The sequence below is a fragment of the Lonchura striata genome, chromosome 1A (genome assembly GCF_050655825.1).
Source record: "Lonchura striata isolate lonStrDom1 chromosome 1A, ASM5065582v1, whole genome shotgun sequence".
NCBI classification, from domain to species: Eukaryota; Metazoa; Chordata; class Aves; order Passeriformes; family Estrildidae; genus Lonchura; species Lonchura striata.
Genome location: NC_140741.1, coordinates 37639668 through 37666959, shown reverse-complemented (window position 1 = coordinate 37666959; position 27292 = coordinate 37639668). Strand labels below are relative to the sequence as shown.

Here is a 27292-nt window from a genome sequence, read left to right as displayed (position 1 = left end):
TCATGATTACCATGTATTAATATAATCATACATCTGGATACCTTCATCATTTATTTTCCTTGGACCAGAAAAAAAGTATTATTTCCCAATCATATATTGACTAATTAGAAATTCTAAGTCCTTCTTTGGTAGGGAAAAATTGAACTAGATGCTGTCAGAAAGTACGTCCATTTCCATATCAGGTTATATTTTTATAGCATGAATGTAAATTTATTTCTCTCCAAAGGTTCTTACCCTTTAATTTTGTTATGTCTCCTGGGTGCTGGTGCGAAACACGGTGTTCTCGTTAGAAATTCTTTTCTTGAAAATAATACTAAAGAGAATTTCAAGAAGGTAGCATGATGTGTGAGAAAGGGTAATATATTATTCTAAAGTGTAAGAAAATGTTAGAACCTATACAGTTATGTATTAAAAATCTACAGTACATATAAAAAGTTAAAGCTCTTTAGGCACCAGGGTGACTGGTTTATTCCCAGCATCTGCACTGCAAGAGAGATCCAGAAAAGGCAGAAACACAGAGAACAGCAGTCAATCAAGCAAATTATTATTATTTAACAACTATTTCATTAGCAAAGGTTCTTGTGAAGTATATTAAATGAAATTAACTGAGCATATGTGCAAAATAAAGAAATTGGCTCTGAAATAGATGGGTTTTGTCTATCAGGCCTCTCGTTGCCTGGAAATAGGGCCTAGATAATGCTTTCTTCTGTTTAACGTATATGACTGTTAACCATAGCCAAAGTACAAGGGACAAGGTATCCAAGAACTGTTCATTCTGCTGCAAACGCTTAACGATCCCCCTGCAGAACTTACCACTGATATGGTGACCACCTTCTGGAGGCAAAATTAGCAACATAGCTTTACTGTGATGTGAGTGCTTTGGAATTGTTTACCCTACCAGGGAAATGGCAGAGACAGCAGATTGCTAGGGTGAAACCCTAGTCCTATTAACATCAGTTGCAAAACTTCCCTGGCATCAAGATGAGCAGGTGGGTTTCCCCTGTGATTCCTGTCTGAGATCAAACACAGACTCTCAGTGTTTATCAGTGATTCTCTCTATATAAGCTTTTCCTTCAAAAATGTGAATTTATTGCCCACTGTTTAGCAATGATTTTTGAGATCCTGTTTAGCAATGATTTTTGAGATCTACAGTGGAAAGGACGCTGAAGTGTTAAGCAAAATTTATTAGAAGAGAATCTCCTTAGATCCCTTGTTACAGTTGGAAAAAAACAAGTATATTTCCAACCTGCAAGCCTTTCTGAAACAGAAGTCATGTTTCCTCTGAGTCATAGAGCCTTCCTTTTGAACATCAAGTTTTGATATGTTTCATGTTGTGGCTGCAGAGATTTTATGATTCTGATGGCCTGAAGACAGAAATTAGATTGAGAAAGAGATGACACTCACTTCACTAATTCTTTACCAGATGTCATTTCATCCATTCAGAGACTGGGATTTGTTTAGATTTTCCTGGATCTGTCCTTTTTATTTGGGCAAAATAACATACCAAATATTGAAATACAATAGTAAATTGCAAAGGTAGACACACTTAGAATGAGCAAAATTAGTATTTAGGCAAAGACTTGACAATTTTGGTTGGTAAGAGCTGTTGAGTTCTGTTAATTTCTTCGTATACCTGCTTTTAGTTCTGTCTGATGATAGGCAAGCACCAATCTGTGTACTACAGATACAGGCAACATGCTCTGCATACTGTCTTTTCATCAATATTTAATGTTCTATGGTAATGGAACTAAAAAAAGCTAAAACCAACAAGTAATCAACTGGGATGTTCTGGCCATTCCCTGGAGTTCTTGCTCTTCTTGCATGTGTGACTTAATTAATAAAGCCTCCTTTACTAGATACCCAGAAGTTACTCTTCTATTAGTTTTACTTTAGAAAACACCATTATTATTCTGCAGTCTAGCAGCTGTACTTAATTCCACTTTAGCAAGTGGCTTCAGACCAGACTAGAAATCTAGAAGTAGAGCATCAAGTTGAGCATAAAGAAAAGTAGAACCAAAGTTTTGAGGTGCACTTCTGTCTCTTTAACTCTGATTGTGTCAGTATGAAAACTGACATAATATTAGGCTATTTTTGCAGGATTAGAAAGAGTTTTAATTTCTGTTTGTTAAGTACTCTGAGCATTGAAACAAAAGAGGCAAGTGCAAAACACTGTGTTTATTAACTTTTTATAAAATCCTCATCAAAGTTGTGACTATCTTCATTTGTTACAGGCTTTTACAATGCTGTAACTTATAAATTGAAAGTAATATCTGTATCAAAATAGATAAAGCATGTCTAGTTTGTTGGAAGATTTTTTCATTTATTGTTGTATGAAAGGCCAGAATATAGCAAGTACATTACTGTCTTTCTCCAGAAAGAAAGAAAACTTTCTTTCAGAAGAGATAACAGATTGGGGGAAAAAAATTCCCATCAGTAAGATAGGTTATCTTTTCCATTTAATATGAGGAGTTCTCAACACAATATTTTTCTTTTCACTGGAAAGAAACACATGCCTGTTAAGCCCTTATTTTAGGCTGACAGTGTCCTTTTTCTGTGAAACAAGACAGTAAATTATCCCATTCTTTGTGGTTCAGAAAAAGAGATGTGAAAATACTGCTCAAGGCCATGAACCTAAAAAAACACTGAGTGACTGCACTCAATGACTTGTATGTATTACTGGGTATGGAGCTGTTCTGAAGCTTTTGATATTGGAGCAAACAGCTTTGGAGAGTTCAAGTTCTTGAATTAAATGAAACAATCAAAATCTCACTAAACCCTCAGTTTAAGTAATAGTACAGGCAAATGCTTGATGCTACACACAAAGGTTTAGCTGCTGAGCTGCTGGTGCTCTTAGAGATGGAAAGCTAAAATCTTGGTCTGGAAATCTGCTCCTTGGAGTCCATCTTAAGCATAGATTATTTGGGAAACTGCGTGGAGAATCTGTGGCTTAGCATCACATGAAAGTGGAGGAGGAGGAAGGAAAGCTGAAGAAAGAAAAAAATGACAAGAAGTGAATTTTGGTTTTTAAAATATATATTTTAACAAGTACTCTTTTGGCATTAGAAGGTGGGTTATAATGAACCTACTGTGTCACACTTTGAATTGTGAGTCAGAAATGAAGTTGCATGTGGTGCAGCACATGTGATTGATGAGATGAACTCCCGCTGTGCAGTTGTTTGCCCTGAGTGCTGGACACTGACACCTGCAGCTACATCTCCGGTCCAGGCAGCACTCCCACAAAAGGTGCTGTGCCCAAGCAAGATAGTCTGCAGTCTGTGATAGAGGGGCAGAGTCAGACCTTAAGCCCTTTGGCACTGAGCTGGTTTTAACCTCTGTCTAAGTTCTTTCTAAAGGAAGGAGTGATTTGGCTCTGATCCCCTGGTAGTGTGGCCGAGTAGCTGAGTCTGTTGGGATGGTGTAGGAAATGGCAGTACCTGGAGGATTTTAACACAAAATTTAGGAACAACAGGCAATAATAAGGCACGTGGATTTTCTAACAGATAGACGGAAGTGAGGGCAAACAGAAGGCAAACTCTTGATTTCAGCCTCCATCAGGTTTGGGGGCCAGAGCCAGGGGTTTAGTAGCCCATTGCTATGAGACAGAGTTGGATCCCTCTATACCACTCCTCCTGCTGCTCTGCTGCCTGGAAGCATCACTCTTGCTAAAGGACCTTGTCCAGGAAGGGCCTGCATTGCCCCTCACCTGGGCTTGGCTCTTGGTGTGTGGCAACTCCTTCAGTTACTGATTTCAGCTTCTTGGGGGTCCCTTTCAAAGCGAGGTTCAGTAGTATAGAGGCTGCCCTGCCTCAAATCAAGAGGAACCTGCTGCTGTTGCATCCCCAGGTTATCCCCATGAATTAGCACCCCTCCAGGAATCCCACTGCCTTCACCCCACCAGGCAATACAAAAATCTATTATGGACTTTATTCTTGCAATGGAGCCTTGGCATTGATGGTTTCCTTTTCCTTAACAGGATTGTTTCCCTTCAAGGGTGAAGGAAATTTTTATTCTTCCTTTAAGTAAAATAAATATCTGTATTTCCTGATTATATCCCTTTGTCCTTCAATTCTTTGTAATTTCTTCCCAGCCTTTTTAGCTGAACTACAGGGATATCTGATTTCAGGGAAAGCTTTATGAAATAATTTATTGGGAAATTGTTCTATGTCATTGAGAACTTTGACTAGAGTTTTGCCCATCAGCATTCATTTTACATTTGGCACATCATTGTTTACTAAACAATTAGATTTTAGGAGTGGAAACTGCTGCGTAACTCATCAGAAATGGGTGCTGTTATCTATTCCTGTCAGAAAAGATACAAACAGGAGTTTTGCACTCTGGCTCCTTCTCCTTTTGAGAGCATCTCCGATGTATTGGGATGGGAGGGAAGGGGAAAGAGGGGATGATAAATCTACTGCGCTACGTTTGAATGACATTGCAAATTGAAACTAAATTGAGCTAACTGATAGAATGAATAATTTACAAGTCCAAGAGGAGGGAACTGCATTGGAGGTAAGGAAGTGGATGTACATAACAGAAGTGGGCAAGAAGAGGCTTTTAAACTACTGCAGCATGGAAGAAACTAAAAATGGCCTTGTGAACTGGATGCTGGTGTGCTGGGGAAATTAACTTACAAACTGCATGTGTGCCCTGAAGAGGTGGAGGGGCAAATAACTCAGTGCAAATAACTTTTAACCCATGTGACCACTTCAGTTAATCTGATGTACAGACAGCACTTTGGTCCCACTCATGCTGGCCTGAAGCAAAAGATCCTAATAAGCCCATCTGCTAGCAGAGGCTCTGCTTTCCCTGGCAGCTCTGTGCAGGGCTCCTGGTGATAAAAAATTCTAAATAAAGGGAGTAAAACTGTGGTGAAAAACTTTGTCTGCTCGGAGCAAAACAGAAAAATCAGTAGTGGTCTACTCAGACATAAAATGATACTTTTCAAGACTGTCAGTAGAGAATCCAGATGTTTCATTTTATTTGTCAATTTTGCTTTCCTTTTTTTCCGATTATTCAATTCAGTCTTACCAATGAGGATTTGGCAGAAATTGCTTGACTCCGTATGAAAGAAGTGTGAAACTGCAGGATAAATACTCTGTTTTCACTTTGCAGCTGAGCTCAAGGCAAGCTGTGCTGCTTGGTACTGGTGTAGTCTGCATGGAAGGGGGTTCTCCAGGCCCCGAGTCCTTGTCCTTGACTTCCTTCAGTGAAGAGGTGTTTTGTAACCACTCCTTAGGAGCTTGTGTTCAAACACCCGGGCAGCAGGCTGTGTAACCCAGGATGATTTGCTTTAGTTATTCATTTGAATATCTGTGCTACGTATGTACTTGTAATTTTGCTTCAGTGATGCTCAGTTTGCCTAATTTGCCACAATGTCCCAAAACTTGAGTATGGGAAAAATGTCAGTGGCCTTGTGTGGTGCTTCAGTTCTCCTCACACATACCCGTGTAGTCAGCATTTTCTCACAGCCAAGCAGCATTGATGGCAGTGCAGCTGGCAGATGGGGCAAAGACAGCTTTAGTTTTCCAAACAATGTTCTCTTGCCATTTTATTTCTTGCTTTACCTCAGAGGAACAATCAGGCATAGGATTAAACATGTTTCCTTGGTTTTGAAAGCCAGTAAGAGCAACATACTTAAAATGGCAGCAAAAACAACTGCAAGTTTTCTGCCCAGCTCTGGTTTGAGACTAACTAATCTCTGAAGGATTTACCTGTTTGGTGGTATTAATTTAACTTGGTAAAACTGGCAATATTGAATTTAATTGTGAAAACTTGTACAGGAAAAAAAAAAAGCAAAGCAGCTTTAGGGAGGAGATAATGATTCTGTGCTATTTACTTAATTCTTTTTTAAAATTACTGTATTTCATGAGCAACAAATCTGGAATAGTTTCCTCAGGAGTTTTTCTTTCAAGAAAAAGGTAGCCACTATTTTGGAGAAGTCTAGAAGCTTATTATAATATTTCCATTTCAAGAGATGCATTTTCCCCACAAAGCCATGTTCACAAGTCATAAAGTAAAAAAGACTGGATTTATTTATTTAATCTAAAAATTAAGTGTCCTCAGGACAAATAACTTGTTAATGGAAAAAACTCAAGAGTTTTGGAAAACAGTTAAATATTGTTTTTAGTGTTATAATTTGCTGAGAAAATTGTGCATGTTTTTGGGAAAGGGTTAATTTCTTTCTTGAAGTATTCATGCAGCAGTAAACAAATCTTACTCCACTGCATGTTAGACAGGTATTTTTTAGTACAGTTACAAGATGGTAACATCTCTTCATACCATTTCAAGCTCACAGACCTATGGTATTTCCTGTCTTTGGCTTCTGCTACCAGTGTCAACTGAGCTTTGGTGTGTTGTTTCCTTCGGGCAGCAATGCCTTAACAAGCCCTGATGGTTTTTCTTAATTCCCCTAAATGATGATGTTTCCTATTTTCAAAGTTTGGCATCTTCTTGCTCAGTGGCAGCTCTTCACCATGGGAAGGCTTCATTGCATAATATGAAAAAGAGCTCTTTCAAGGGATCTATTCTTTAATACTGCCAGTGTTGCTGGAGCTCAAAGAAACCTCCTTTGGGGAGCTGTTTTTCTTTTTATAAAGTAACAAAGAAAAGAGGGCTATCATAGTCAAATACAGGGAGACCCAAATCCAACACAGTAGGTTATATGTAGTCTTCACTTTCTCTGCTAAAAATGAGTTTTTTAGTTTGCATTAGTTTCTTGTTCTAATCACCTTTACATACACTCTCATGCTCTATTTTATCTCCCAACCCATTTATATATAGTGAAAAGCAAGCAGGCTTGCTTCACAGACCACCATGGGTGTAGACGACCATGCTGTTCTGGGACAGACTGGACCTAGATGAGGTCTGCTGGAAAGTACTGGATATAATGCCTTCCTTTGGGTGTAGTCAGATATTTCCAAGGATGACACCACCAGAATCAATCCTTTGAAAAGGGCAGAGCAGTTCACTTTGCTGGGGTTTAGGTAGGTGCTACGTGCAAGTGAAGACTCATGTAGTGGGGCCAGAAATTAGTGCAAAGATCTCTGTTGCTTTTGCACACAAAAGTTTACTTAGGTCTCTTCCCAAAGCACAATCAGATATCCAAAGCCCCAAAGCACTGCATGGAAAGATTGCAGGCAAGCTAGCCATGAAGCTGGGAGCAGAAGCCAAGACCCATTGCAAGTTCCATGTTGCTCCAATATTATATATCCCTAAGCACGTCTCTCTAATGAGCACTTGTAGCCAGAAAGTCAGCTGCCCTCTCAGTGGTATTTTGTGCTTTGAATAATGAGCAATAGGGGTTTTGATGGTCATTTAAATGCTACAGTTCCAAGTGCTTAGACACACTTAGCAGGTTCTGAATCTCTCTGTTTCTGAGCCAAGTGGCATTTTGAAAACCATTAAGTACCCTCCTACAATAATTTTGCATTCCCTGTTTGAGCTTTCTGTACCAGAGCCCACTTTGAATTTATTGCTGTATTGATTTTGGTATTCTGCCACTCTCAAAGCTTTGTTCTGGATTTTTCTGTTGAAGCAGTTGCTCATTCAGATGTGTGTTCAGAAGGGAATTGGCTCCATGTGCCACACACTTGGGGGTCACTTTCCTCTTACTCTCCATCAAAGGCCAGATAGAAAGTTAGTTCCAGAGGTGTAGAGACAACTGGAAGTGGATGGGAGGTCCCCCAGCTGTTGAATCGTTTTGCCTTGGCATCCCCTTACCCAAAAAAAACCCACCAAAAACCAAACCAAAACAAAAAAAAAACCACCAAAAAAAAACCCAAACTAGAAACTTTGGTACTTCATTTAGGGAAAATATGGCAAGTTTTAGCTTTAGAGACAACTTTTCCATGGTGATTTAAATAGGTCAAATTAATAGACAGCAGCAAAAATTCCAGTGCAGTGATTATCAGAATTAACCACCAGCATCTGAAGATTAGCATAGCCATGGTCACTAGTCCTAGATACACTAATGTGACCAGAAGAACAAGCAGATGCATGAAAACCACAGCATTTTGATGGGCTGGTTTTACAGCATGGCCTTCTCTGGTCACCAGGTGCAGTGATGAAGTAGCATTCAGTCATGTTTGGAAATCAGTAGAAGCAGTGACCACTACATGTGCTCAGGTCTTATCAGCCCTCGAGAATGGAAAGCTGGGCTCCTGAGATTTGTCTCACCTCAGTGACATTGCCTGTCTGACCAGACTTTGAAAGCCACTTCGTAATCGTGGACATTCAATTTGAGCCATCTTGGCCTGATTTTTGAGGAACTTGCAGTGTCAAGGGGGGAGCTTGCAAAGAGGATCTTCAGCCATTTCTTCCTTGTTCTGAGACCTAGATCTGCATGATGCGATGGAGTGGAAGGGCAGAGTTGCTTACAAGCCATGCTTCTGGCACACCCTCCCTTTAGCTCAGCTACTTTCTCACAAGCCAGTATGTAAAATCTGTGCAAAACCAAAGGCACAGGCATAATCACAAAGGGGAATACTTTTGGGGTTTTTGAAAGTTGCTTTCTGTATCATTATTTCTAGAGCCCAGCTACAGTTTGATATGGTAAGATGCAGAGTATTTCCCTAGAGTTATTTACTGAAATGTTGGGGTGTGTTCTTCAGCTCCTTGATGTCTACCTGGAGAATTCAGACAGGTAAATAAGTGTTTACTTCCACACATTCCCAGCTGGATCTAAATGCGGGAGCTTCCAAATACAGCTTCGAATTTTCAAGTTAGAGGTGATACAGTATGTGAGTGAGACAAGAACAGGGATGAGAACACAGGTTACACTAAGTACTGTGCAGGTGTTGCTTCTCATGCAAGTTTCACATCTACCAAGGGTGCTACATTTAGCTAATTTAGTCCTGCATTTTTCACTTGTCCTTCCATGGCAGTTGGCTTTAGAGGAAAAGAAACCTGACAGTAGCTGGCAGGTAGCTCACAGTGCTGGGGTTAATGTGTGGTGGGGGTGGTGTTTGTGAACAGCCTGACTGCTGCCACAGGTAGAGTACCAGTTTGAGTCTTGCCTTGCAAGTCCTGCCTCACCCCTCCTCTGGTCCCTCCTACCTGCATGAGGAGAATCACCTCTAAAAAGATTCACTAATTTTAAACAGAAGAAAGGAAAATTAAACACACTTTTGGACAGAATGCTATTTCAGTTATTTTCAGCCAAGTCAGCCACAGTCATGTTTGGAATTAAAACCATCAAATGTTCAATAAGAAAAATAGTGGGTGTCTTGCACTGCCTTTTCTCATGGGATTTCATCAAAGGCTAAACCAAATAATAGCATTATTGTTAATGAGGTAGACTAAGTGGCATTTAATTTTAATGTAGTCTTCTCATGAAACAAAGAAAACTTTAAAACTATGGACAGTCTGGTTTTGTCTAGTGGACACAGGATTTTTAGAGGAAATGGCACTGGAGAGAGACTCATTGCCTATGGAGGACAGGAGGACCACCTCAGCCACAAGATGATAGTTTTTAAAAGTCTAGCTTCATGCTATATGTCTATAAATCTGTGTGAGAGGGGTGCTTCCTCAAACTCCACTGCGTCATTTGCTTTGCATTTGGTTCGAAATTCTTAATCTGGAGCTCATTCTATTGAAAATCTTTATTATGCAAAATTCCCCCTGACGTTTGTCTCCTCATCAGTCAGGTCCTGAATGCAGATTGCAGTTCTGTCTGCAGAGTTACTCTAGAGCCTTTTCCATTTTAGTAAGTGTTGGGTAACCCAAGAGACTGGTAGACAATGGAGATTATACAGTACTTGTCAAACCTACTACTCTACTTTCTTTGAAATACCCCAAAATGGAGGCAAAGAGGTAAAAGTTTTCTACTTGCCTTGTCTTCTTTCTCTTTTGGTACAATTACTGTATGAGTCACACAGTGTTAAGAATATTTTGAAGGGGAAAGCTGATTAATAAGTACATAGCAATAATGAATCACACTTGGTGGAAAAATAATTTTTGCTTTATTTTTGTGCCACATTACCCAGGCCATCAATTACTGGAAAAAAATACAAATCCCTGCCTCATATAGAAATTTATCAGAGGTTGAAATTTCTTATGGGAGAAAAATGGCACAAACGCCTTCTTGATTTTATAAGTAGGTGAGTTTTCATTGACAAGATAATGATATCAGCTATTATAGATCTCCAGGGAATTTCATGACGTTGCTGGCTCTAATTATGAAAGTGTTTTCTAGTCATCTCTATTCCAAGAAGCTCCTTGCAATTTCTTGTATGCAAAGAGATCAGCATTTTAGAGACTCTCAAATTAGATTTACTATATAGAGTCAGGTTGCCAAGGTTAGGACAGAAATGTCTGAAATAGAGTATTTATCCAGAATTAAAAAAAAATGTTTAGTCAATATGCAAATTTCAGCCCAATTTCCTGATTTTTTTTTTCATTGCTGAGACAATTTCATTTATTGCAGAAATCATGGTGCTCCTGTATTTTTGTATGCCAAGGAATGCAACACACAAGCAAGAATGGAAAGCATAGCACTGCTCATCTCTGTTGGTTTAGTGCTCCTATCAAATCCTGCCTGGAAGAAAAGGAGGCACAAAAGGAGGCTGCAGGACAGCTGAGGGTGCTTTGTTCATGTGTCTCTTTTGTCTTGGCATGGCAATACCTCTTCTGAGAGAGGTTCCTGGATAATGGGAATCCATGGGATATTTTCTCTTTTGTGGAATGCTGGTGAAAACTCTTCGCATGATTTGTCTCTCTAGAGCAGATTAGCCTTTGTTACCTCTGGCATTGGAATTAATCACTGTGACAAATTTTTAGTTTAGGGTATTCTTTACACAGCTAATGAACCAACATCAAAAAGATTTAATGGTGCAGTTACCTCCCTGAGTGTTGCCTGAAAAACGAGGGTGAAACATACCCATTCCATTGAGAGAGCTGTACTGATCTGGTTCTTGGAACAAAAGCCCTTAATTTTCTTAAATTACTCCAGATAATTAGGTTTAGTAATTGGCTTTTGTTTTAATACAGCTTTGAAAGGCTAAACCACATAAGTCTATGTAATGCCTCAGAATAATTAGCAGTTAAGGTAACAGGTATGTTTATCTTTGCAAGGAGTGCTTGTCCAAACTGAGTAAAGATCTGTCAGTTCTGTTTATATGATGTTAAGAGTAATCTTGAAATAGGGATTTCTTTGAACACTTTGGAGTGCAGAGTGGAAAACAAGGTATTTTATTATAGTGTTTAAGTACATTTTTTGCAATGAAATGCATCACTAATGATTTTTGATAGAGTCCAGTCACTGTGCACCCTAAACTGAAGACCTAACAGACTTTAAAACATCTATCTGATAAACTGTGCAACAGCCATACTCTTGCCCTACTCTTGCTTTCTCTTACAAATGTGTATCCAAGAGAAGGTAGAAGATGTCTCTGCATGGTGATACTCTGCAGTCACCTGAGAGACCTCTGGGGAATCCATCCTCATTTGCATCACATCAGGATTTCCTTTGCTTTTGCGTTGGGGAATTCAGTGATACACATGCTCGTGTGTGTGATTAGAAAAGGAAACCACAACCTAACTGTCAAGATGCTTTCTCCAGTATCTGGACTGGTTCTGCCTACAAAGGCATCATCAGAAATCTGAGAGAGCACTTCCTCATGAAGTGCAGTGCTGAAGTAAAAATTTGACAAGGACTCATGATTCTTGAAATTAAGTCTACAGGGGAGATGTGTATAATGACAGTGTTTCAAATCAACTTGCAAGCAACTTGATTTTAGAAGAATTAAAGCTGAAAGTGTTGCAAGTGAATTTTAAACCAAGCAACAACATGACTTTATACATCCACATCTCTAAACTCCAAGTATTAATATCTCTACTCAACACGTCATTGCTCATCTTTGATGCCTCATTCTTATTTGACCCAGTCTTTCCTTTCCAATTGTAAATTATTAATATCACTAGTCCGCTTTTAGCATTAGGACACTGTGATGGTCATAAAGAAATGCACAGTTCAATCCCTAATTGTGGAGGGCTGCTCCCTTGTTTTCTTTAAATGGAAATGCTGTGGGGATTTTGTTGGTTTGGGGGGAGGGGATGGGTAGGTTTTTTTAGAAGGGTTTCTGCTGCCAGCTATTAGTAAATCTTGGTGTTCACGCAGCATTCTCAGCAATTAACAGAAGCTGTGTAATTAGCTCATGTCACCACTGCACTGTGAAAGCAAGAGCAAATGTCCTATCCCTTGGCAGGGGTAACTATGTGTCAGAAAATTTGCATTATAATAGTGACTTGCATTTGGGAAAGTTAATCTTCTTTTCTTCATATTTTTACTCTCCCCAAATCTTCAAGGTTCGTGACCTCAGACAAATGGAATAGCAAAATACTGTGCTTGGATGTAGTTATTCTAAGTTTGCTTTAATATTTAAACTCCCAAGACAAAATGTGTTTCTTAGGGTGGGTGTAGTTATAGTGCATTTTCTGCCTGTATGTCTAACCTCTCCATTCATGAGGCATAGTGTAGATGTTGACCACAGCAAGACATTCTGGGAAAGTATAGGTGGAAATGGGAACCTTTAGTAGCACCTTTTGTTAAGTGTTAATAGTTTGTGAGAAAAGGTTTTGGAGTATATTTGGTAGCTAGGAATAACTTCTGGACACCATCTCTTCCCAAATGACCAAAGCTGTTATTGTTGGTAGCCTTATTTCTCCCAGTGAAAAGGTACTTCTGATATGCAAAGCATCTCTTGCTGAAGTAAAAATAGCCTTTGTTTGTGTTCATGTTGCCTGTGTAATTTATTGTGGTTTTTTTTTTTTTACTTTTGCCATTCTTGCCTCTATCATCTTCTGTCTATGGATGATAATTTTTACTGCTATTCCATTTTCTAATTTTCTTTTAGCTCATCTCTGTATTTTACTATTCTACCTCTAACCTGGTTTTCTTTTTTTTTTCTTTTCCCAAGTCAAAACAGGGTCTTAAGTGCTTTTTAGTCTCACAGATCTGGTTTCTTTGATGCACCTGTATGCCCTTCTGCCCTCAGCTCTGTGCTGGTTCTTATGTATTATCATTTCCCTGTGTACTATCCACAGTGAGGATAAGCAAAGTTACTGTAACAGGCTGAATGGCTAATGCACTTTGAAGGATGTAGTGTATTTGTCTAAGTCCCAAAAGCTCCACAGCCAGCACAGACTAATTACTGCTAGGAAGTGAAACAAGGGTTTTGATCAGTCAAGTAACTTTTGGACATCATAATATGAATATTGACTTGGTGTTGAAAAGCAAGTCAGCACAGATCACTGTGTCACTTTGGCCTTCAGATACTTAACATGTTAGCATGTTGGGAAGAATGATTAAAGAGAACATGTTTGCAATCCTCAGGCAGCATTTTTTTGGGGAAAAGATGGACTGAATTTAGTAAGATTTGTTTCCGTTTTCTGTGCTAGATATAATTTGTTTAGTGGGCAATTGAGTCACAAAGTGAAAAGAATGTTAGTTACCATTTTTAAAACTCTTTATTTTTCAGTTATAAGTAAATAAACATGAAAGTTTTTGACATGTAACTGGTCCTGTGTTTACTACCCTCTGCTCTTCTCTTTGGGCTGTGCTTTGTGGCTGAAAGTATCTCCCATCACAGCAAATTTTTCTGCAGAAGACTGTCCCTTCTCACCTTTTTTATTGTGTTATTCTATTAAAAAGGAAAACGTGCATTTAAGGTGGAATAACTGAGTGTGTGGAAAGAAAACATGGAAGAGAGAGTGGTCTTCCATCCAGAAGGTTTTATTTCACTAATTTGAAATATCTGTATTGGCAGAACTTTGATTATGCATAACTACGTAGTTAATTAGAGCTGAAGTAATAGGAGGCTTCTGGTGCTTCACCATCTACAGACTCCTGGCCATTAGCACAGGCTCCAGGTGTCTGAATGTGACTCTCACTCAGGCCTTAGGACAGAACTGGGTGGTTGAACAAAGTGAGTGGCATCTGGATTTCCTTGTGCACAGATATGACACCAGCTGTTTCTGCCTAAAATGATCACGTTTGTTTACAGGTGAGAATTTTTTTTAATTTTTTTGAAAACAGATCTAGACAAAGGGCCTTACAGAAGGAAGCTGCATAGCATCTGCAACAAGTAAATGGAGAACCTCTCTGCAGCATTCTGAAACTTTTGAATGCTTACTTCTTCTTTGGTAATTCCTTTAAGAAGTCTGAAGAAGTTAAAAAAATCTTGGTGGCTTCCCAGGGAAAATCCTGGTAATGGGTGAAAGTGCTTTTGTTTTTCTGAGACAATACTCTGTGCTAGCTTTAAATCTGATGGGGTTTGTATTTGCATTTAGCTGGAGACCATCACAGTATATAATGCATAATTCAGCCTGACCCTAGTGTGTTTTCCCAAAAGTATATTATAGGCAACATTCTTATGAGGGAGTGATTGAGAGTTCAGAAAGTTTATGTACAAGCAGTTCAACTGAAGTCAAGAGTATGCAGTGTTTCATACTTAGAGAGGGAAAGTTTATACATTTAGCAAAATAAGTTTATTGAACTTAATTTTGCCCTCTTTGCTGACACTTTGGTAGAAGTGTTCTTCATTGCTGCTACAACTTGGAACTGGAGAGGTTCATTAGTCACAGAGGCCCCTGTGAAAAAAGCCAGTCCCTGTCCTGTCTTCTGTGCCATGTTGGAACAGCAGCCTGAATGGACGGCTGCAGTGAAAAGAAATTAAATTGCTGTGTCAAAGGTCTCCAATGATAGGTTTCTTATCTGGTTGCCTGTGTAAGGGATTTGGGTCTCTTGGCACTGGTATTAAAAGAGTTTGCATCAGTCTGCATACCAAGCAAATACACAGAGGAGAAAGTGCAGTGGAATTTCTTAGTGACTCAAATATTAAAGCCATGATGACGTAAGGACTGGTAATACACTAGAAGGGCTCTGTGTCTATAAACTTATATATATTTTCTGGCTATTTGCTCTTACAAAATTAACTACTGTACCCAGTTACATTTTTATTTATTTTATTTCTATATTCTTTATTTATGCATAACATTTTTTTATTTAACAAGGTTATTGAGCTATGTATAATTTTACCTGCATTTTGAGATAACAAAGAAATGCCATAAATGATGCCATCCTGTCTTTGCTCAATCTGTTGTATATCATTTATGATACATTGCTATTAATTTTTTTTATTTGGACCTTACTATACACTTACATCACTTCACATTCAGAAATAGGTAATGGGGCTGTCATTTTAGAAGATCTGCATGTGGGAATAGTTGGTAGTTTGCAGTGCTCCCTCCCCTAGTGACCTTCTAATGTAATTAACTGATGCAGCAGTTAATATGATACTTTTAGCAGTTCGATCTTAGTGTTTTCTACTATGGTTCCTCACATGCTTGAATTCTGAATGCCTCAAGGCCCTAAAGAAATTTATAAAGCAGTAGTGTTTTTTATCATCTTGAGTGATACATGAGTGAAACATGTTACATGTTTCAAGGATTTTGTTACTTGAAAAATACCTGGATTTTCCTCTTGTTTTTATTCCCAGGTTCAGAATGAATCACAAGTATTGGAAATTAATAATATATATAACAGGAATGAAATGGCATCTGCTTTCAAAAATGTTTGTCACCTCTTTTGATTAGTGTCAACTGGGAATGTTAGATGTAAATGTTAGATTTTGTAACTTGTCTGCTATGAATTGAATGGGATGTAAATTCATCTCTGTGAGCATGCACAGTTAACAATGAAATAACAGTCCTTCCCTAGGTAGTATACAGAAGGATGAAATGACATACCAGTATAACTTAGGCACTTCTGAAAATGTAAATATATCTTATTCGGGATGTCTCAGGTATTATTAAAATTAAAACAATAAAGAGAAGGGAAGAAAGAGGGGATGGAGGGCCATGTACTCTCATAAGTACATGTTTGGCTTTTCCAGACAGAATGAGTCATGCTGATTTTCTTTAAAAAAATACAAAACAAGTTGTACTAACACACCTAAAATAGATCATTCACTCTCAAAAGCCTGTGCAAATAATTGACATCTGACAGTAATTTCAAACAAGCTGCCACTGTTTCTTTGTCACTCAAGTCTCTTTGTCTAGATACTCATTACTTGCCTTTTTGAAGTCCTACCAAGTTACAGACAAGAGATGATATTGTGAACTGAATAGCTGCAACATCTTCCCTTTGTGAACAGAAATAATTAGGCATACACTGGAATTCAGAAGATATGACATACAGTACTACCTTTTGCTGATGATTCTACCTGGCTTCTTTATTCTGCAGTCATCTGCTATTGACTTCAACTCACATATCTCAAAAATCTCTCTGCTCCTCAGTCCTGCTACACCATCAAATGGAAATACAGGAGTAAAATACTCCTATCCAAATTTAGGCAGATGGACAGGCAGCATTATCTAATGGCTCTGCTTTACTGCAACACACTCAAGAACCCTGATTCCACTGAGGGATGGAGATGTTGGATATGATAGCGAGTTTTTCACTGTTAGAATGCTGACTGTAAAGAAATGCTCCCTTTTGGATAATGATATATTTCACAATGTAAAAGTGGATTGATTTTTACTCTTGAGGTTAATTATTATGAGAACTAGGCCTTGATGTAGTTTCTGCTGAAACAATTATTGAATTCTCATTGACTCTAGAATAAAAATAGTTGGAGACACCTGCTTAGTTTTACTGTTTGGAGATATGTTTCTCATTAGAAAGTGTTTCCTTTGGTTAATAATATTTATGGAGACAAAGGAACTGGGAGAGTAGCTAATAATTGGCTAAAGATGATACTTTTCATAATGAAATAAAAGATTCTTATATTTAATGAGTGGGAAAAAGAATGGCCAAAGTATTAGAGAGGTACAGTCCAGGCAAACAGGTCTGGTCGTTGAGTGCATGTGTATCAAATCTACTGAGTTTCTTTAGTTATCTGGGAGTCTGGCCTACAAAATCTAAAAACATCCAGCATCATATCTGTTCACCTTGCCAGTTCTATGACTAAGCTGTAAAAGTGAAGAATTGCAGCAGCCTGTAGTAAGGAGGATAAAGGAGCACTAGTATACGTGCAGGCAAAGAAGAAAGCAGTAACACTTGTGAAAATTACAGATAAATAAAATTCAATCTCCTTTCACATCCTAGAGTTTCTCTATAAACCAGTATACATTGTTTGTAAAGGAGTGGTGACAGAGGAAAGCTAGTAGCAATTCCTTTGAGCCTTATTCAGTCTACACCACTGATGAGCGTCATACAGCTAATTTGTTGAGAGGGCTCTTCCAAGTGGGCCTGTATTTCCCAAAACAATTGTTATGGATGGAAGTCAGTAATAATATTTAAAGCAAATAGACTATATCTTTATCATTTTTATTTTTATATATTATTCAATGGATATGCTCATGTGGAATCTTCACAGTAGATTCAGATGGCTCACAGCTTTGGAAATCAAATTACTCCCAGGGTGTAAGGGAAATTTTAATAGAAAAAAATCCAATATTCCATAAGCTGTGAAGTTGTGGTGCAAGAGTGGAAGAGAAAGATCCCCTGTAAAGTCTCTTGCTGCCTGGCTTTTCATGTTATGTTGGCACGGCAGTAGCACTATGTTACAAGGTAGAACACAGGCATCCATATCCCATCATAGCATATTCTCTCTCAGGCATATGCTGACCTAAGCAAAGGAAGTAGTTTCACTGACAGTCTGAAATTTCCCCAGTGACATAGTTTGAGTATGTCTCTGGCTTACATTTGCATTCCAAAATGAGGAATGTTTCTTCTAAAATACTCCGGGTAGTTGGTGAAGCCAAAGTTATTTCAGTGTCTCCATTCCTCTTCCTACTTAGTAGGTGCTGTGGCTGAAGAAAGCAGGGATCACTATTTCAAAGTCTGCTTTTATTAGATGGGAACCAAGAGGAGAAGAGGAAGGATTGAAACAGTGTAGCTGTGTTGTGCACAGCAGTTTAAAGGATGTGATGCTGATTTACACTAGCTGAGAATCTGGCATTCAGTGCATTTGGGAAAGAAAACGTACAATGGCATTAAAACCCACCAGATTTATTCTTTACTATATCAGCTTGGTGCATAATGCCACTCCAGTGGACTAGGAAAGGACATTTCCATTTTAACACTTTACGTCTTCTTCAAGAAAAATAAACAACACAGAAAATAAGCAGCCAAAACCCAAACAAAACAGCTGAATTGGGCTTTAATCTTTTAGAAATGCATTTCTGGAAAACAGGTTGTTTTTTTTTTTTACTGGTCATGGAAAGTGAATCATATGTTTGATGGTTTGTATTCTGCTGTTGTTGTCTCCTCTTAATTTTTTGACTTCATATTATTTAATTTCTGCTAGGTGTTATTTCAAAAGAGAGCAAAATGAACTGAGGGCCTCACACCTACACATCCACATCTTTTATCAAAGTTTTTTAATGACTAGTACTTTGCTACAAGCCTTCTAAATTTACCTGCTAAACTATTGTCAGTTCCCTCCCCAGTCCTGGATACATGTACATATACAAATATATATATGTGTGTGTATATACATAAATGTATATATACATGAGGAATTCTTTGGCAGCGGTTAAGGATGAGACCAGTAGGGTTGTTTACAGAAAACATTCTAACCCTTTACATGGTTTAATAAGGAATGTTTTCATTTGTCGAAGATGGAAGTAATGGAAAGCTGCATTTTCTTTAAACATCTAGAATTTAGCCGAACTCCAGTTCTCTGTCGTAGCTTCTGTACAGTCATCAAAAACCTAGAATGTTTTCTAGGTACTCTTAATGCTAGACATAGGGATTTTCTGTGAGGGATGAGGATGACTACCTGGTGATTTTCTAAGGAGCTTTCAAGATGGGATATGAGTAGAAAAGCCCTTTGGATTTCCAGAAACCCATATAGATGGAATTGCTCATCTGACCTCACTTCTACCCTAGATTCCAGATACTCTGGACAACTATCATGATTTTCACCCCTTACTAAGAAAGCTAGTTAGATCTTTTTCTAATCACTTATTCACTGTTGTCATACTGAGTTGTTCACCAACTTAACAGCAATAGAATGGATTAGGAAATTGCATTATCTTCTACTTTGTAAGTGAGGAACCAAGGTAGTGAGAAGTAAAAAGCTTAAAAAGCTTCATCAAGATCTACAGGATGTTGTGACAATTTTGAATGGAGGACATTGAGACAGACTTCCAAGATTTCTAACTGCAGTGAAGTAGCAAAGGCATATAATAAAATGTTTTCTGTATATCATGGGGAATCCTAAACTCTGTCAGTGGAGCATTGACTGAAACAGGAACATCCCAGACGTGTGCAGCTGTTTTCCAATGCCTTGTGACTGGCTTTGTTGTGAAAACAAAATTCTGCATGTGCTCATTATCTCATGTTAGGCAGATTAACAGGATGTTATTTTAACTGTCTTTTTTATCAAAGCTAAGGTAATAACTTACCTGCAGTTGGGAGGAGAAAGAGACATGTGGAAAACATGTCCTGCTCTTGTACTCATGGTTTTCTCTCTTTTCTTTTTCAGTGAGTATGTTTTTGAACACATTAACCCCCAAGTTCTACGTTGCCCTGACAGGCACATCCTCATTAATCTCAGGACTTATTTTGGTAAGTACTACATTTATTAATATCACTTTAGAATTTGATTTTGATATCCAGAATTGTATTTCAGGCTTCATGCAGATTAATAGGTATCTTTTTTTCCTTCTGTATACTTGCAGCTTTACAACACATAAAATTTGTCTTTATGTCTCTTTCTGTGGCAATGAAAAAGAAAAAAAATGTTTCAGTGCTCTATCTTTGAAGATAAAAAAAGTCTTGAAGAACAGTGTGACTCACTAACAACCCTACAGTAATTCTTAATGAGTGTTTATATATTAAATGCTTTCCTTGACAAGTACTACTGAAATGAAGAAGGCCAATAAAAGGAAGAGGAGGAAAGGTACCAACTATCTTAGCTTAGCATGGTCCTTTCAGAGAGATACAGCAGGATTTACTAGAGAAACACCAATTCTGGTGCCAGAATTCAAAGGGATAATTATTTCAGATCTTCACTTTTAGAATCTTTCCCAGTACATAGCTGCCTATTTGCTTAAATGTCTGTATTTTTAAACCATTTTAAAAACCCTCCTTCAATATGTAATTCTTGAGGGCTTCTTTATGCAAATTGATGCAGTGGAGAGAATCATAATACTATCACAATGCAGGAGTCCCAAGCAGAGCATTTGCTCTGAATTTTATTAAATACCTTCATAGAAACAAATGGAGATTAAAAATAATAGGAATTAATAGGGTGTACATATATTTCATTGTATGTGGTCTGTTCTTGTTACCTCACCACTGAGAGTTGTCTTATTGCTTACACAAATTAATAGTATAGCATAACACAGAACAGATCAGAATGATCCTCTAGTCCAGAGGCCTGATGACTTCAGGGCTGACCAAAAGTTTAAACATATTATTGAGGGCATTTTTCAAATGCCTCTTAAGCACTGACAGGCTTGGGGCATCCACCACCTCTCAAGGAATCCTGTTCCTGTGTTTGACCACTTTCTCAGTGAAGATATTCTTTCTAATGTTCAGTCTTATCCTCCTGTCACAGCTTTGAACTATTCCCACGTGACCTGCCTCTAGATAGCCAGAAGAAGCCTTTCCCTCTCCACTTCCATTCCTCAGGGAATGGTTGCCTTTGTTTTAATCCTGTTTGTTCAAGTTGTATGCTTTTAAAATCTGCTGGATACAAGCTGTAGACCCTTCCTCACCACACCAATCTAGGCATGTAACTGGGGGACCAATGAGACCATGTGTAAGCTATTGTAGTGATAAGTGGAAAGAGGAGCAAGAGAGAAACATGGCTAGAGGCTGACTCACATCACCTCAACTCTACCAATCTCAGAGAAACCTGAAAGCATCTAGGATCCTAAGTGAATACTATTGACTTACTTTGGGAAATCTGCACCTCTCACGTCCACATTGCCTGTAGCCAATGTAGATAAACAAATGGCATCCTTGGCTACTTAATGCCTGTGAGACTCTCATCACTTAGATGATTTCAGGTAAAGCAGCAGGTGCACTGCTGCTGTGCCTTGCTTTGAATTTCCTCATAGCAGAAGGCAATTACCTAATGTTAGCACCTTGGGCATTCATCAGTCTTGTATGGATTGAGCCCCAAGGCACTCGACGGAGCTCCAGAGAGATCAACAGAACTTTCAGAATGTGAGCAAGAGCCAGACCTGTAAGACTTGGATTCAGTTCAGCAGAACTCACTCAAATGCACAGGAGGAAAATAATATTACACGCAACACTGTCACTCAGAAAGAAGAAAATGTTCAGCACCACTACCAAGATGAGAAGGACTGGAAGAAATAAAATGGATTTCATAGACACAGTTCCATATTTGTTGCTACAGCGTGAAGACAGAAGGAGGAGGTGCCAAGACAAAGACTTTATTACAGAATCAAACAGGAATAAAAACTTTGAAGAGTGACTAATTTATGTAGAATTAAATTCAGCATTGCAAATGTAGGTACATTTTATACTATTGTCATGAAGGCAATTTCTGAGGAATGAGCTCAGCAGGCAACTTGTGAGTAAGAAATTTCTAAGTGCTGTACTTTGATGGGAAGTACAAGAAGTGGCAGGAAGTACTCAAGACTATGATATGGAGAAGGAGCAAAAGGACACCAATAGAAGCCTTTCATGAAGAAATCAAATTGAGCCTTAATCAAAAGCAGTCACTTAGTATTGCATGAGAAAGTCCATTATGAGCAAATTGAAGAAACAGTGAGGTGATGGAGGTGTAGACACAGAAATCAGACTGAAAGCCTTTTTTTTTGCTTTTTGTATTTTCACTGCTGCTATCAGTTGTTGTTTTGCTGTTCATATTGCACGTTCCTAAATGTGAGAAACGTATATAGGCCAGACAGGTAACAGCCAGGAACCCTGGATTGTAGGAACCACTGTCTGTGCTGAGAGGAACATGTTTTCTTTGATAATAGCAAATTTGATAATGGCAAAAGAACAAAGCAGATATGATCATGGAAAGAAAAAACTGCAAGTTGAATAGATCACGCATCAGAAAAGACAGCTGATTAAGTTCTAGCAAGGTAGTGCTAGCTTGTCATTAGCTCAAGTGTGCTTCAGATTAAATAATTCTTAATCTTGCTGTTCACCAGTGGCCCAGTTTTACATGCTGTTTACCATGACCAGTAACATGGTGAATTGCTTGCATTGCCACACACATCAGACTGTACAGCATCATCAGTTCTAAAGGATTCTTAGTCCTGTTAATGGTATAAAGTGAGGTTCTTATATAAAATAATCATTCTCTTCTCAAATCTACATCACTGGGGTACTTTTTAGGCTAGATGTACTGTTTTTGCTTGGAATTTTCCACCATATGGGCTGGCAGATTTCTTTCCATTATCAGTTGGCTCCAGTTCCTAATCAGAAGGAGAAATCACAGCACCGCAGGTTATGAAGTAATGGAAAATTCCATAATTTCGTAAGTGTGGTAACTGATGAGAAAGTCATTACTTTTCCTAACTGATGTTTGGGTCATGAAACAATGACATCAAAGTTCAGCTTTGGGCAACTGAATACTACATTACTCCTTTGCAACACACTACATTCCTCTCTTATTTTGTCTCATACTTTGCTTTAATTCTTTAGGCAAAATTCTGGCCTTGCTGCAGGCAATGTGACTTAATTGAAGCAAGGATTTCAGACCTTTTTTCTTATAGGTCAGAACTGTGCAGGAAATACTTTCCTATCTCAAGCATTTTCCTTAACAATTACTTGACTACAGCACATAGTTAAAAATTAACAATTTGGCATATATTCACTTTATCCATGCACCATTGTAAGCATGAAAAATAAGACAATTTAGTCTACAGTTGCATTAGAAATACTGTATTGGAAACTTGGTTCCACCACAGTTACTTTTAATCCAGTAAAATACAGTGTGCTGTCTTGCAGAGTACAATGAGCTGCATTGTATTCAATGTCTAAGAAGCTGAGGTTTTCCACAGGTAGGGTAATAAAACTGTCACAAAACACACTTGACATCCAATAAATGCTGTGAACTAGAACTATGCAAATGACACTGAGATTTCTAAATAAAGGCACATATTTAACATACAGTTACCACCAGAGTTGTTCAGCAAGCATGTGAGGCACTTGCACTGCAAACTGATAGAGTCTCAGTTCTAACAAAGCACAGAAGTGAGCCTCAGACTTAAATCTCTGCAAGAATTCCTCGTTATACTACTTCAGGCTTGGGAGAGTAGTAAGTGTCTTCTGCTACACAATGAAAAACATTCTGCAATGAACAAATACCAGGTCTTTCAGATGCAAGAATTAGAAAGCCAGCCTTTCTAATTCATTGCTCTACCTACAGAGGTAGAGCATAAGTCTAGACACTGCCTAGCATTGAGAAGCTAGGCTGTTTGCTACTGCCCAAGTACACAGTATGCTGTCAGAGTCACAGACTTTTGTAGCCAATGGTACCAGTACAGGAAGTCTGAGAGAGAACCTGAGTAACACAGAAGGACTTGTCTCATTTTCTGTAGATACTAATTGTTTTGCTACCTTTGTGTAGTCTGCTGCAGAGGGCCAGAAAGGTGACTGAGTTTTGGGTGCTGCTACAGACTCCGCAAAAGTCTGACAGTTATATGCAGGGACAGTCTTCAAGGGCTGAAAAGCAATATATGGTAACCAGTGAGAGTTTCTGCTCTGCTCAGAGAAGGCTGAAGGTCAGGAAGGGCAGAACCATTGTAGGCAGTTCCTAAGAAACTGAAAACCCTTGCCAAGGAGCAGATGAGAGAGGAAGGGTCTAGTGGAAGGCAGGCTGTAACCCAGTCCACAGACAAGAAAATGCTATCATAACTAGATGGGGTCTACACAGTGTTGAGAGAATTAATACACTTAATCCAGGCAATATATTATTTTCTTTTGTGTTTCTGTATTTCCAGAGGTGGATGAAGTAAATAGCTATTAATTTTGAATATGCTGCCTATTAGCACTGCATGTATGTTATGTTCTCTTGCTAACTCTTTGAGATAAGACAAATGGGGGTTCAGTAACCAGGAGCAGAGTCTAAGAGGATGCTGAGTGGCAGTATTTAGTCTAGAAGGAATGGGGGTGCTTATCCTTCAAGGCTGTCATCAAGGACACTCAGCATGGTCAGAGGCATGCTGTTTCCTAGATCCACGATGGGCAGGACTGGAGGATCAGGAGTCACTGGCTGCCCCTTACAGCTAAATAAAACAGATCAGCAGCTTGCTTTGTTGGAAAGCAAGTAGCATTGTACAGTCACACTCACATGGATAAACATTCTTGCTTCCCAAAACATGGATGACCTTTTACATAGTGTCTACTGGAAACAGCCCCTGGGCTGTAATACACCTGGAACATTTGTAGTCATTGCCTGGGAGAGTTGACACAGGCCAGGTATTGTGCTAACAAACAAACAGCATGGATTATTTGTGCCAAACCTATGCTGTGGTCCCTTTTATTTATAAAATAGGCTTAACCACGGAATCAAGTCTATCCAGCACTATGCTGTTCCTCCAGAGAGTTAAGTTTCCTTTAAATCCATTAGATTGGTTAAAGAATACTCCAAATCTACCTGTCTGAGACCTGAAAGTCATTACAAGGCTGAAAAAGAAATCTGAGCTGTGGAAGTTGCTGGCAAATTAAGTCCTTCACTGCTTCTGTTGAAGACTCCATACACATACACTAGGGGAGAATGATAGAGTGCTCTGAGGGAGGATGCCTGTCTCAGGTGTAAGAAACAGAAAAGCGTAATTCAAATTACTGACAGACATTGCTCCTTGGTCCAGTAAGAACCACCACCAAAACCATCCCTTGTGAATTGATGCATATATGATGGAATATCTGTTCTGAAAAACTGTGCAGGAAGATCAGATCTGATAGCCAAGTGATGCAGAATAGATTCGTTGCTACAGAGATAAATAAAATTATCTGGGATTGTTTGTTTGTGAGAGCAGAGATAAGAAAGAGGATGACTGTAACATTTTCACTGCACAAGGGAAAAGAAGTGCATTAAGAAGACATTTCCAAAATCAAATATTCTTACATTAAGCAATACCTATACCAGATTAAAAAAAAAAAATTCTAAATTGCATTTCTTAACACAAAAAGCTGGATATGTTCAGAACAGGGTTTTAATTTGGCCCTTGGGAACATTGTGCTCCCAAAAATCCCTTGACAGTTTGGAGATGTTTGACCCTGTTTCAATTTGAAAGCACAGGCACTAACTAGAATGACTCCCAAGAAGTTTGCCACTGCTGTGAAGGGCAGATCTCTGAAAATGAGCTCTCATCCCACTGTATGTATATGACAGAAATTAGGTGGCTTTTTTTTCAGAAGTGGTGCAGAAATTACCTTTCTGATAATTTTTCTCTCTACTCCAGATCTCTGTCAATGAGTAATTAATCCTTACAGTAATTTATTCTATCAGATGATCTCTCATCTGCTGAACTGTCAAAAGATTGTTGACTTCACATGGCTTTCAAACTGGAAGATGCAGTTAGAAGTCAAATTTGATTTATAGAAATAGAGTTTCAAACCAGATGATGTTAAGATGCAAAAATCCTCTAAAGAGAATTTATTGTTTTGACTTAACTACCAAATCACAGATTTTACCTGATGCTGAACAAATCACTCTGATCAAAGGCTTGTGATGATGATGATGATGATTTATGGCTTTAATTTCTAAGAGACAGTATGGATTCAGATCTGTCTGGTGTTTCCTGGCATTGGATTCATTCAGCGTAGCAAATATTTTTCAAAACTGCCTTAAACAGTTTATGAGCTTTAATGCCATTTTAAAAAATAATTAATGTATTTGTAAGTCTAAGGAGGCAGACTCACAGCTGTGTCACATGTTTTAGCAAGTTTCTGTCACCCAGCTGAACTGTAGCAGAACTCCATTTATATATATGTACGTTCTTTGTGATTGTCCCCTCAGTTTCATTGAAAATTCAGTGTGACAGCTTCCCAGCTGGTATACATTTGTGCAGGACAAGTGGGCTCAAGTGTGCTTCTGTGCTGCTCACTCCCTCTCTGGGTTTTACTGACCTCATCTAAAAGCTGATCATGACTGAAATAAGGAGCAGGAATTTATTAGCACATTTTGCAAAACCTTTTTTATTTCCTCTCTTAGAGAAAACTTGTTAGATACAGTCTTTGAGTTTTGCACAGGTAATCTGGCAGCTGTACCTGAGTCCCTGATTTAGGCTACAGTGAAATTCTTACTGAGTGCCTCTTGCCTCAGTGCAAGACTATAATCCTTCATTCCTAACACACTCTCCCTCTGAGGCTTTGGACAGGTAGAACTCTGGCTTCTGTGCCTTGATTTGTTCCAAGGTTTTCAAAGACAGAACAGAAATGGATGTTCACAGCAGATCTCTTGACTGTATCTCATGGCATAGCCTTTCTCTTATGGTCAGCCACATGCCTCTGATGCCCTCTTAAATCAAGATATAAACTTTAACGCCTGCATGAGAACAGCTAAAACCAAAGCTGGCACATCTGTGCCAATTCCCTGTTCACCATCTCCAGCATTCAGAGGCAGTAATGCATGCCAGGGGAAGCCTATCAGCAATGTGGAACAAGTGTTAGGTGACACTGCATCAGCATTCTGTCCTTGGCACTTGGCATTCCCACCTGGATGCTGCTCCAGGCGCATGCCAGTGGAACCATAACAGTGACAAATGCCCTTCAGACTCTGTGTAAGGAGGAACTGTCCAGGTTTGGTGGGTTTTTGGTGACTTGGGTGGGAAAGAGTTCATAATATTAATATGTTAATGCTCTGGTTTCTCTGTGACCATCTTTTTATGTTCCCAAATGCTATTTGTTCATACAGTCCTTCTGTCTTCTCTCATCAGACTGCTCTATTCTTTCTTCTTGATGTCTCCCAGAAATGCCATTAGATTGTTTTGGGAAGTGATCTCCAGAGCTGCCACACAATCTTGTGTGAACTTGTCTTAAGTATCCACCAGCTTCATTCCCTTTCACTCCTGTGCAGATAGAGTCCTTCCATATGAATCCTCTAGATGCTTTAACAACACATTTGAATTCAGGGGAAGTCCCAGTGCAGAATGCATTTGGAGCATCTTTTGGAGAGGACCATTTTCCTTCTATGTCAGGAAATTTATTCCCCCCTCCTTTAAAAAAAAGGGGGTGGGTTAAAAAGTATGTCTTGTCTACAGACAGTCCAATCTCATGGAGACAGGAGTAATTTCAACTACATAAAGAGGTCAAGAGAATTTAAAAATAAACAAGTAGTGAAGGAGGAAGTGT

At 38.7% G+C, this 27292-nt stretch overlaps 1 protein-coding gene across 12 annotated transcripts in view; it reads left to right on the top strand.

Moving 5' to 3' along the window:
* The window catches only part of ST7 (suppression of tumorigenicity 7), a 133443-nt gene that overhangs the window by 55510 nt on the left and 50641 nt on the right, over window positions 1–27292 (top strand). For all 12 annotated transcript variants that reach the window (XM_085568320.1, XM_085568313.1, XM_085568311.1 and 9 more), the window contains exon 2: window positions 19491–19573. In XM_085568320.1, coding sequence (XP_085424446.1) covers window positions 19491–19573 — 83 coding nt within the window. The remainder of the gene's footprint in view (window positions 1–19490; window positions 19574–27292) is intronic.